The sequence below is a fragment of the Meriones unguiculatus genome, chromosome 10, assembly GCF_030254825.1.
Source record: "Meriones unguiculatus strain TT.TT164.6M chromosome 10, Bangor_MerUng_6.1, whole genome shotgun sequence".
Taxonomy (NCBI): Eukaryota; Metazoa; Chordata; class Mammalia; order Rodentia; family Muridae; genus Meriones; species Meriones unguiculatus.
Window position 1 is genome coordinate 116940883 of NC_083358.1, and position 12061 is coordinate 116952943.

The window sequence follows — 12061 nt, forward strand, 5'->3', positions numbered from 1 at the left end:
GGCGGTGGCCATATGATCTGATAAGGGAAAACCAGAAGGCACCTCAGCTATACCACCGGTTCAGTAAATGACCTTTAGCTCTGACGACAGGAGGGTGTGGCTGGAATGGCGTGGCTTTCTACATGCAACTTCCAACGGTTTTCCCATTTAATCACTGAGAGGCCTGTATCCAGCTCTAGACTTCAAAATATTGTTAGCTTAAAAAACAAAAGCCTCCTGTCTCCCAAGACTATTTCGTTCTTTATTGTTAAAGCTATACTGTTCATCCAAAGGAATTTAGGACAGAGCTCTTTGTGGTTGGGATATGGTCTCCCTATACAGCTCTGGCTGGCCTGGAACTCACTGTGTAGACCAGGATGGCCTCTTACTTGAAGTGATCCTCCTGCCTCTGCCAACCAAACACTGGGATTAAAGGCTTGCACCCATCACACTTGGCTAAACAGAGTTCTTTTAATAATGATTATAAGCAATTCTCTGATTTTTTTTTGTTTGTTTTGTTTTTGCTTTCGCTTTTCAACACAGGGATTCTCTGTGTAACCTTGGCTGTCCTGTCTAGGAACTCACTTTGCAGACCAGGCTGGCCTTGACCTCACTGAGCTCCACCTGCCTCTGCCTGGCATGATTTTTTTTCAATGTCTGACGTGAGTGTTAAATAGAGCCACCCAGCAGGTTTGGAGCCACTCCAACCCATAGCCAAGGTAGTTGATGTCTAAGGCAGGGGAGCCAATAACAAAGGCAGGTGGATCTCTAAGAGTTTGAGGCCAGCCTGATCTACACATCAAGTTCCAGCAAATGAATGAATGAATGAATGACCCAGTGAGAGTTTTGACTCACAAAGAAACCTTAGTGCTGAGGGCTTAGGCTAACTTGCCAACAGCTACTTGGTAATGATGCCAACTTGACAGTCATAGTAAAATCACTCAACTGTCTAGAAGCCATTACAAATCCTGCATGCAGGAGGTGACACTGCTCCGGCTCCTCAGGTTCCTCCAGCCACATACCTCAGCACCATTTGCTGCAAGAGAGCACTGCTTCAGCACCCCAGGGCAGGGGTGCCTGTGGGTGAGCAAATCAACGACTGAGGAGCAACCACACTCAGAGATGAAATACTAACTGGCACAGGGTTAACATCTTCCTCGGGAAGCACAGGGAAGAAAATCTAGTTGGACCAGGGAGGCCGAGGGAGCCGGGTCGGAGGCGGGGTGTGACTCCTGCCTCAGAGGAAGCCTCGGAAGCTTCTGCGGGGTTGTTTAGTAAGAAGGGCGCTGGGCAGAAGCAGTCCCGGGCCAGTCCAGGAGGTGTTTCCATATTTGGGAAACCACGCAGAGTGGGCCACGGGTCCAGCAGCAGTGAGGAGCCACAGCTCCAGGCACTACCTCCGGCAGCCTGGGGAGCTCCGCTGATCTTCAGTGACCTTGACTCACAAAACTTCAACACAGGAAAGAACTTCGGGACTAGATAAGCTTATGAAGGAGAGGTGGGATTTAACAAAACTATTTTAATGTACGCCAAACTCCAAGACATAAACTCGGGAAGAGAAAGTCAGTTACACCCAAGAGCAAAGAGGTGCGCTTCTCCAAGAGAACTGCAGGCAGGACAGATGGAAAAATGGGGGAGGGGCACAGGGGGAGTACGGGGGCAATTAACTAATTCTCTTGACATTAGCCTTCCACGTGCACCCATGGCTCTCAGGTCAAATCTGAAAACGCTGGAAAGGAAGCCCTTTTCCTTCTTTAGAGGAATGAGATCTAAGCGGGATAAAGGAGGTAAGTCTTGAAGCGGAAGCCACTGCAGATGTGCAGGGGCTTTACCAGCGTGCTCGGCCTGCATGCAGTCCTTGCTTTCCTGCAGGAGATGCGCTGGATTCCTGGAGAGGGCTCCTTCTCCTTCTCCTGTCTCGCCACTTTCCTGTCTTCCCATCAGGCCTCCTTACCAGCTCACCTCCGGACACTAACCAGCCCTTCCTCACACTCACACGCCTTCCACCCGAGCGGCTCACACTCACTCACACGCCTTCCACCTGAGCTAAAGTTTCTTCATGTACACGGTGTTTAGAAACACAATTATCATTTTCCCTTCATGTTCTAACACTGAAAGTCCAATTTCAATTACACCAAAAAAAAAAAAAAAAAAAGTCCTCAAGGTTTTTTATTGTTAAGTCAGACCAGTCATTTCTTCAGTTGTGGAATGTACACTGGCTTTCTCTGGTTATAGCACTGAACTAGTAACACGAAGCGTTGAACACAGGATTTAGCACTAGAGATGCACCTAAGCATTAGAGAGAGACAGCACTTGCCCAGCACACACAGGCCAGGGTCTGAGCCTGATCACCCCAAAACCTCTTAAGGGTTCCATGGATTCATTAGTTAGAGATCATTTTCAAAGGCAGTCTTTTTGATTTCTCACAATAAGGCTTTTGTCATGAACACGCTCTAGACATACAGTCTCACTAACAACATAAAAGCTTGGAGCTGGGATAAACAAATATAAAGCAGATCTAAAATGCAAAGGAACTATATATCGAAGTCTAAATCCCACAAATATACTGTGGTGAGGAAATACATGTACAAAAGCATCATGTAAAGTCTACGAGCATGCCAAGGCTGCTGTGTGAAACTACAAAAGGCCTAGTAACTTGCTGGGTATGGTGGCACATGTGTTTAATCAGGAGGTAGAGGCAGGAGGATCTCTGTGAGTCTGAGACCATCCAGGACTGCAGAAAGAGTCCCTGTCTGGGAAAAAGAAACAAAACAAAACAGCAAAAGTCTAGTAAAAATAAGAACAGAGGTAGGCAGCTTCTGCTCTTCAGGGAGAAGGAGAGAAGCAACCAAGGACCATTCGTTCATTCATTCACTCACTCTTTCACTCACTGGAAGCTGGACAAGAAAATACATGAAGGTAATTATAAAGTTCTGTGCCTTAAACTCAGGGCCTCATTCATACTCTGCCAGTAAGCCATGTCCTTGGGCGTACCTGAAATTTTGAAGTTTAAAAAAAAAATTTTTTTTAGAGGCTAGAGAGATGGCTCAGAGGTTAAGAACACTGCCTGCTCTTCCAGAGGTCTTGAGTTCAAGTCCCAGAAACTACATGGTGGCTCACAACCATCTATAATGTAATCTGATGTCCTCTTCTGGCATGCAGGTATACCTGCGAACAGAGGACTTAAACATAAAATAAATAAGTCGGAAAAATTTTCTACAAAAATTCTCTCAACTAAAAAGTAAAATAAGAAATGGCATAGCCAGGTATGGTGGCACAGGCCTGTAATCCCAGCACTCAGGGAGGCAGAGGCAGGCGAATCGCTGTGAGTTTGAGGGCAGCATCAGCTACAAATGAGTTCCAGTACAGCCAGAGCTACGTAACAGAAACCCTGTCTAAAAAGAAGAAATGAGGAAAAGAGGGAGCAACAACAAGGGAAAGGTCCATATAAAGACAGAAAAGAAAGGAGGAAAAGAATTTTGAGCGGATCCATGCCTTACAATGAATCTTAAACAAATATAACTTCTGAATATCTATGCTTATAAACTGTCACTTTTGTTTAAAACAATGACCACAATAGTCACACTTCAATATTTAAATCACTGTCACTGTACTGAGCTAGTAAGGATACTCTACAGATTATCAAATGTACACTTTCAGGTAACCAGGATCCATCACGTACCATTACCTGCAGAGGACATTTACACACAAGTTACACCCCCTTGTTCTGAGATGGCTTGTTACTGTGGTTATGGGCTGGGGAATCAGACAAAGCCATGGCTGTATTCTACCTCCACACAACTGCCATTCGGACATGCAATTAAACCTCTCTAAACTGTCTCCTAATCTATAAAGCATGATAACAAAATACCATGGAGTAAATCTTAATATATAATAATCATGAGTTTAGCACTAAGTAAAAGAGACAGTCAATATATAACTAATTAGCTATTATCATACACAGTTTAAATAAGAAATGTTTGATTTTTTTTAGATTTTTAATTGTACATGTATGAATGTTTTGTATGTTTATGTATGTGTACCATGTGCATGTCTGGTGTGCACACAGGTCAGAAGAGGGTGTTGGGTTCCTGGGAACCGGAGTTTCAGATGGTTGTGAGCCACCATGTGGGTTCTGGAAATCCAACCTATGTTCTTTGCAAAAGTAACATGTACTCTAAAACATTGAGCCATCTTGGGCCCAAGGAATAACTTTTAAGTCTCTGAGGTTTAATTTTTAAAGGAATCTAGTTAGACATTCAAGACACTTCTACTCAGAATAATCTGGGAAGTTCAACATGCCTCCACCAAAACTGAAACTAAAGCCAACTTGCCAAGTTTTCTTAATATAATAATCAAAGGCAAAGTTAGAGGACACTGAAAGCCAGAGACAAAGTCTTCCCGTTTAAATTCCTAACAAGAGGCTCAGACATGACAGAAGACTGTTACCTCAACAGTGGTCAGACAATGGTCTATACAGTGGCCTGTACAATGTCACATCTGCCCACCACTCACTCAACTACGATTTACAGTAACGGGGCACACCTGGTGCAGGGCAGGACTGCCCAACAGCTCTCAGGACAACCTCTCTCCCAGAGGTTTCAGCTCTCTTCTAAGTGCTGCCATTAATGGGCTCTGGCTTTCCTACATGACAGAGAACGACTAAATATCCTCAAGCACATCTCAGTGATGTTAAGTGTCTCAAGGTTCTGGTCACCGGTGCCACCATTTCAACCCTGAACAACTGGATGGCACTCCTGTGTGGCTGCTGGCACCGCAGCTCTTCATGGTCCATTAGAGTCTAACAGCCTTGTGATACCTTGAACTCGACATTCCTCACTGTGAATCACGTTTCCCCAGGGTATTGGTGAGCACTATTTATTTCTAGAACTTTCCAGCATTGCCAGAATGTGGTTCTTTCCAGAGTGTGACAACTCTGTTCTTGCTCAGTAGCAAGGACCATTTGGGCAAATGCGTTGTTTAGGAGCAGTGAGTACCAAAAGGTTAGATTACTGCTCTGCAAGCCACAGCGGCCTCTTTACCCCAGGAAAAATGCCGTATAGATGATATAGCATCCTACTACCTTTGCGTTTACTGTGACTGTTTTGCACGTGTCAACCCAGTCTAATGAAGCAGGTTCCTAAGTGGCAACATTTGAGCAGGGACTGACAGGCTGTACTGTTCAGTGTTATCTCCTTTCATACCTTTCCTTTACTTTTGTTTTGAGACAGGGCAGCCCCAACTCTCAACCCCGAACTCTCTATGAGGAGGCTGGCCTCGAACTCAGAGTCCCCTACTCTTGCCCCCTGAGTGCTGGGATTGTAAGCACTGCACCGCCGCACCTGGCTCATCAGCTGCTTGAAAGAAGAAACACAAAAACGTAAAGCCCCCTCCCCTCTGTCACGGTCATCTTCCAAAATCCTAAAGAACTGAGGAAAAAGGCTGCCAGGAGCCGGCTTTGGTGGGGCACACCTTGTGATGCCAGCAATTACAGGACTGAGCAGAAAGGGTCATAAGTTAAAGGCCAGCCAGGCTTCAGTCTCAGCTGTGTCTCAAACAAATAAACCAAGGTAAAGAAGCCCCAGTAGATGGGATGGTTGAGTGGCCAGTTCCATAATGGCTCACACAAGGACATCAGCTCACTGAAGAGTGAACAGTCAATGAGCAACGCTGGTGGATTCTAAGTCGGAACCCAGGACCCAGAACCACCTGCGGCGAGAAAGGCGTTCCAAGCCAGTCTTCCCTCCCCCCAGCTCAAACCTGATCCTAATTATTTTCCCAGCCAGCCCAGATTTCTACAAGGGACCAGGCCGCGGAAATAAACTCCAAGTAGGGGGCTTAGGGCTTATTCCACATGAGGCCCTGACTGCAGGAGAGTTGGGGGAGGTCCTCAGTGAGAGGTACTCAGAACAAAAAGCATGCACAAACATTTTTCTGTTCAGGGAAAAGTTAGACCTGGAATTTTATGAGCTTTTTCAAATATTTCACTTTCTATACTGCTCTAATTCCCACTTGGTAGCCACATCAGCACAAATCTACAATCCCAATCCCAACAAAACAAACAGGAGAACACCAACCCAGACTGTCCCACTGTGATTTAACAAAGGTCTAAAACAATCCATGGCTCACACGGTACCATGGACACAGATGTAATTAGTTCATTTCTCTAAGACTGGTTCCACTCATGGGCCAAGGTGGCAGGGAGCAGTCCCAGACGCCACAACCCAGAGTGACAACCTGCTTTCCATCCCCTTGGTAAAAGACAATCTTCCCCCATGTCTCCAGCAGGCTTCCTGTCAGTCAACTTCACCGGAATTGCAATCTTCATTCTTTTCACTTATCTCACATTTTCACTTATCTCACATTGCCCTAAAACCTGCTATGAAGCAGAGAATGACCAAGAACCCTTGATCCACCCACCCACACCTTTCTTTAGAGTACTAGAATTGCAGCCCCTGCCACCAAGCCTGGCTCACGGGTGCTGGGGATTGAACCTCGTGAATGCTGCGCAAGCACTCTACCAAGGAAGCTCCATCCCCAGTCCTTGGGCTTCTCAATGTTAAAACAATTCACCAGACCAAGAAAATGGATTGACCTAAACCCAGAGTGGTGAATTCTGCTTCTCAGCCTGTGTGGTGAATTCTGCCTCTCCTGCCCGTGTCCGAGTCACATGGACAGAACGGGCTCAGTGGCAGGAGAGTCTCCTGGATCGAGAGAGCGGCCGAGGAAGCACTTCCCAGACGGCCTTCCCTCCCACTTCAGTCAACCTGCACTGATCCACTAACACTCAAGTGACGGAGAACTGAAATTCTCTCCAGCCCTCCAACTCGGCAAAATGTGTAAGGGCAGCGTAAGAAATTTTCCCAAAAGAACGTCTCTCAACCAGTATACGGAAAGAAAGGGGTTTTTACTGTTTGCCTCACTGAAACAAAGCACAGGCCACTAAACCACAAAGGCCTAGAAATATCAAACCCTAGCCTGTGCAGGCCTATTCCAGAAGGAGGCTCAGAATGAGCGAGGACCCTCTGGAACCTTCACTTGTACAGGATGGAGACGGGGCTCTCACAAAGCCAGACATACAGGTTTACTGCAGAGCACCTCATGTAACCAAGGAGTGATGACCGATGGCTAGGCCTGTTTGCTGGCGCTGTTTATCCTGCAGGTCAAGCATTCTGTGTAAATTAGGCACCTAAATTAGGCATCTCCTAGAAAGTGCACAGTCGTTTCAACTGCTCTGAAAGTGGACGCTGGCCACTCTACGGAAGGGGAGGAATGACAAAAGCAAGAACTAAAAAGCCATTTGAACAAAGAGTCCATTGAAGTGAGTGGATGATCTCTCAATCTCCCACAGAAGTCACTGACTCTCCTGCTCTTGAGTTCCTCCCAATCCAACCACCCCAGGCCCCGTGCCTTTCCAGCCCATCCTACACACACACACACACACACACACCACAGCCTCTAGTCTAACCCATCTCTCTCCCCTTATGTCAAGCTTCCGTCAAAAGCCTTTGGCTTCTCCTTTTCCCACTCCCCACCTTAATCTATAATCAGCAACTGACCTTCCCATTCCTGTCAGTCTGCTCTGACATGAAATCTCCCTTCCAGCCAAACTGGCCACCTCATTCCTCCCCCAGCACTGCAAGTGTTCTGGCTTCTCCTCAGCTGTTTCCAAGCTGACAAGGCTCCCTTCCTCATATAAAAGGCCACTGCGTTCTAAAACTCCCAGCTGTCTTCCCCTGCTGTGCCCTAACAAACTTGTTCCTGACACCACTGGGGTACTTACTGTCACTTAATCCTTTTACTCCCTTCAGGTTCTGCTGTTGTTTTGTTGTTGTATTATGTGTGTCTGTGTGGGGTTATGTGTGTGAAAACCCAAGTGCCATAGAGGCCAAAGGTGTCAGATCCCCTGGGAGCTGGAGTTACAGGTACTCGTGAGCCATCTGACAGGGATGCTGGGAATCGAACTCTGGAAGTGCAGTAGACCCAGCTTTCCAGGCCTCCCACAGTTTAGTTTCTTAAGATAGGGTCTCACTTGGTAACCCAAAGTAAACTCAATCTGCAATCCTCCTGCATCAGCACCCGGAATACTAGGACCGCAGGGGTGCACCTCCACAGCCCAGGCTTGGCTGGTGTTGTTTCGTATACTTTATTTCAAGAACTGAGCACAGTACAGATAGTTCAAAACTGTTCCCCAGGCTGAAGTGAATTCACTGGAAAAAGCACACACAGGGGCAGGACTTCTCTAGGGTGCCCACACAGCATCAGACTGTGGGTGCTACTTACTGCTGCCATGGCATAGAACTCACCAGGAAGCCTCCAGGCCTCCAACTTCCTTAAACACTATGGAAGAATTCAAAAATGATTCAAGACGTTCAAATGACAAGCCAAGGTGTCTCCTTGCAGGACAGTGAAGAACAGAAATCATTTAAACACACAATCCAAAGAAAAACCCAAAAGGCCTTGTTCTGTTAACCAAATTATAAACTATCAAGAAACCGAGGCAATCTAGCAATCTAGCGCTGCTCGCCAGCTTGATGGCTGTTCTGTCTGCAGACCCTTGCCCTAATGTCCTCTCTTGGATCTCTAGACTCCAAACTTACGGACAGACAACTGGCTAAGTGACCTCATGGCGAGTTTCAAAATGCTGGGGAACTTGACTGATGCTGCCAAGAAGTGCAGCAAGGGGAGCATGGTAAGAATTGCATGACCCGACCGACCATGCTAGACCCCACCACAAAGAACTAACCTAGCTCTCCTTACTTAAGCTCGGCCCTCTCCATCTCCGCTAAGAAGCAGAGGCCAACTTTCATGGGCCAGGCGGGGAAAGGCCAGCGTCCTTCCAACTTGCCTAAAGAGCATATACTAAAGCTTTTATTATTGTGGGAAAAAACTAAAGCTGAAAGAGGAAGCTAGAAAAGATACTACTGTCTAGCTGCTCTCCTAAATAAGATAATCACCCATTTTATGTCTCATCTTTATCCACAAGCACAAGGATCAAGACAAGGAGTCACAAACTCCAAAAGGTCTACATTCTGAGAAGGAAAGGTAACATCCCACCCACCACCCCAACCCCAACACACACACACACACACACACACACACACGCATCGCTGCCCCAGGAACATGAGGCATGCTTCCTGCAGCGGAGCAGCTAACATACAGTCACAGAAATAGCTTCCTATCCATGGCCAAACTGACTGCCATCTGCCCCTCTCCTCACGTCCCTAGCTTCAGGGGAAACTATGAGCCAACCAAACAGGCTGGATGGAGACGACTGAAACCTGAACCCCCAGAGCCCACATCAACACGGGAAGGGAGCTCAAACTCCACAGAGCTGGCCTCTGAACCCACTTGTGCACAATGGCACAAGAGCGCCCACTTTACATGTGTGTCCCCGTCTAATGACGCTACTTCACACTGGGCAGAAGAAATCTGAACCCAGACACTTCACAGCCCCTGGCTGGTTCCCACCCCTCTCACTGTCCACCTTCACTCCTCCACACTCACAGACTACCCTCCTGTTTCCCACTCATCACAAAGTAACTCCCAATCCCAACTCTGAAACACTGAAGAGGTCACAGAACCAAAGGAACCTTGGAGACGGTCCAGAGAGGTTGAGTGGCTTGCTTCCCAAATTACAGGGACGGCTCCACTAAATTCTTCCCATTAAAAAATATTTCAACTAATTCATTAAGTGCATATTAACTGGGCCAGGCACTTGGATGGGCAGATGAGAAGGCACGCTCAGTATGGTTTCATCTTCCTAGATGCAAAACGGTGTGGTGAGAATATACACGGGGTATTTTTCCAGAGGTGACAACTACAAACACACAGAATAAACTCCCAAGGAGAGCCGTTATTGAACCAGGGAACCTAAGCAACACTGAATCAAGAGGCTGGGTGGTAGCCCTGGAGCTGGGCCCCAGGGCGGTCAAGTTTTTAAGGGGAAAGGAGATGCTCACAGTAACTCAAGGAAGGGACGCAGGGTTCCAGTGTGGCCTGGATGCCAGCACCTGGCCCTGCAGAACTTCTCCCCATTTGGAGAGCATTACAACTGTTTCTGAAAGAATTTTAACTGGCCCCTACTTCTCGAGATTTTGTCTGTTTGTTTGCTTGCTTGTTTGTTTGAGTATGGGATTGTTTGTTTGCTTGCTTGTTTAAATATGGGATCGGGCCGAGGCGGAAGGCGTCAAGCCTGAAGAGATTATAATTTCCTACTCACAGGCACTGCGGGCCAGAACCAGGGGGCAGTCTGCCCACTGACCCTTTCCATCCCCAATCTTTGAACCCGCCTCAGCACAGGACAGAAGGAATGTGCAGAAGGCAGCACAAAGCCAAGTAGACTTTCTGGTTTAGCACACGAGGGACCCAAGTCAGGGTTGTCGCGCAAAAGAGAAAGGGAACGCATAGGAGGTGTAAGTTAAGGGACTTTTGAAGAACTCAACTACAGGCAGGGTCCCAAGAATCCCCAAGAAAGTTACTTGGAAAGGTTATGAGACAAAACTGTCGGACTGATTAATGTCTCTGTTTTGAGGGAGACTAGGAGCAGCGTTGGGGCGCACGAAAACCTGACTCCGGGGCCGAGCCGTGCTCCGCCGGGCCAGGCGGGAGCCCCGGGGCAGCTCCCACGCAGGGCTCTAGCCCCCGCGCCGCCGAGGGGCCGGGCGAGAAGAGGGACGCGCCCCAAGCGCCTGGGAGAGGAATGTCCTGGAGCTTATCCTCCAGAGAATCTCCTATTCCTCCAGCGCAGTCTCGGGGCTCGGAGCCATCCCACCCGGGCCGCGAAGACGCTCCTCCCCGCCTTCCTCGCCACGCCGCAGCGCGAACGCAAGCGGGCCCCGCTTACTCTTGGTGGCGGCGATGAGGTTCTTCCCGTCCTTGATGAGCTCTTTGATGAACTTGTTGGTCCTCTCGAGCTCCGCTTCGTGCGCGCGGATCCTCTCCCGGAACCACGGGCTGTCGAGGTAGCAGTCGCTGAACTCCAGGGGCTGCAGCCCCATGACTGCAGCGGGGCGCGCGGCGCAGGCCGAGCTGGGGCTCCGGGCGGCGGCGCGCGGCTAGCAGAGCTGAGCGCGCGGGGAGCGCGGCGCGGTGCTGCCCGCCGAGCCCAGCGACCCAGGCGACTGCGGCGCGGCTCCCCAATCCCGGCAGCCCCCGGCGGCCGCCGAGCCCGCCGCCGCCCCGCCCCGGGCGCGCCCGCCCCGCCCCCGGCCCACGCCCCTGCCTCCCTCCCCGGCGCCCTCGGCTCCCCTCCCTGCCTGCCCTGCCCCGGACGCCTCTTCCTTCTCTTCCCCACGCGCCGTCGCCCCTCCTCTTCCTTCCGAGGCGGCCGCGGGGGAGCGCGCGGTCCGTGCCCTCCGCCCTGCGCCCCCCCCCCCCCCGGCCGCGGCTCGCTCGGTCCAGGTGACTCAGGCGGATCGTCGAGGCGGGCGCCCGACCGAAGGGGAAGGAGTCTTAATAGCAGGGCTCGGTCCCCGCGGTCAGACGACCTCGGTCGGGGAGGGCGGCCGGAAATGGTTGACTCATCTATCTGTACCCGGGAAGGTCGCCTCGCCGTGCGCGCGAGGGCTGCAAAGCTGGGCGCTCGCCCTCCGTGTCCTCCCCGCCGCCTGCGCGGGAGCGCTCAACATCCCCACCTCGGCGTCGCCTCTGCAGCTTCTAGAGCATTGTTCCTCGTGTCGGTGCCGAACGGCTTAGGGAAAGGGAGCTCGTAGTTAAGCCGCGCTGACCCTGTTTTCTGTCCTGTTCCGCAGGTTAAATTTACACGGGCAGGAGAGGCGACCTTTATTCTAAAAATAGCCCACCGAAAGTAAATGCCAGACTTCATGTGGTTTCTCACCTGATGAGAGGGGGCGAAGACACGTGTGAATTCGTGTTAGTGCGCCCACAAAAATCCTTTCGTATTCCATGCATTCTAAAACAGAACTCGGTACCTCCCCAAGTGTGCACACCAAAATAATTCACTGGAGACGTATTATCTATCAACCAACAATTTTTTAAGCAATTACGATGTGCACACATGGCATACATTTCTCACAAACTCACAACACATGTTTACATGTGAAGGTTTAATGATGGTAAC

The 12061-nt window shown here is 49.5% G+C and overlaps 1 protein-coding gene across 6 annotated transcripts in view; it reads right to left on the minus strand.

Annotated features, from left to right (window-relative positions):
- Nucleotides 1-11635, minus strand: part of Arhgap10 (Rho GTPase activating protein 10) — a 246939-nt gene extending 235304 nt beyond the window's left edge. For 3 of the 6 annotated variants that reach the window (XM_060393188.1, XM_021655949.2, XM_021655948.2), the window contains exon 1: nt 10826-11121. In XM_060393188.1, the coding sequence (XP_060249171.1) occupies nt 10826-10979 (154 nt within the window). In that variant the 5' untranslated portion in view covers nt 10980-11121. Of the gene's footprint in view, nt 1-10825; nt 11138-11515 lie in introns of those variants that run through there. The other 3 variants (XR_009594838.1, XR_009594839.1, XM_060393189.1) reach the window with 2 other exon arrangements.
- Nucleotides 11636-12061: the final 426 nt, after the last annotated feature.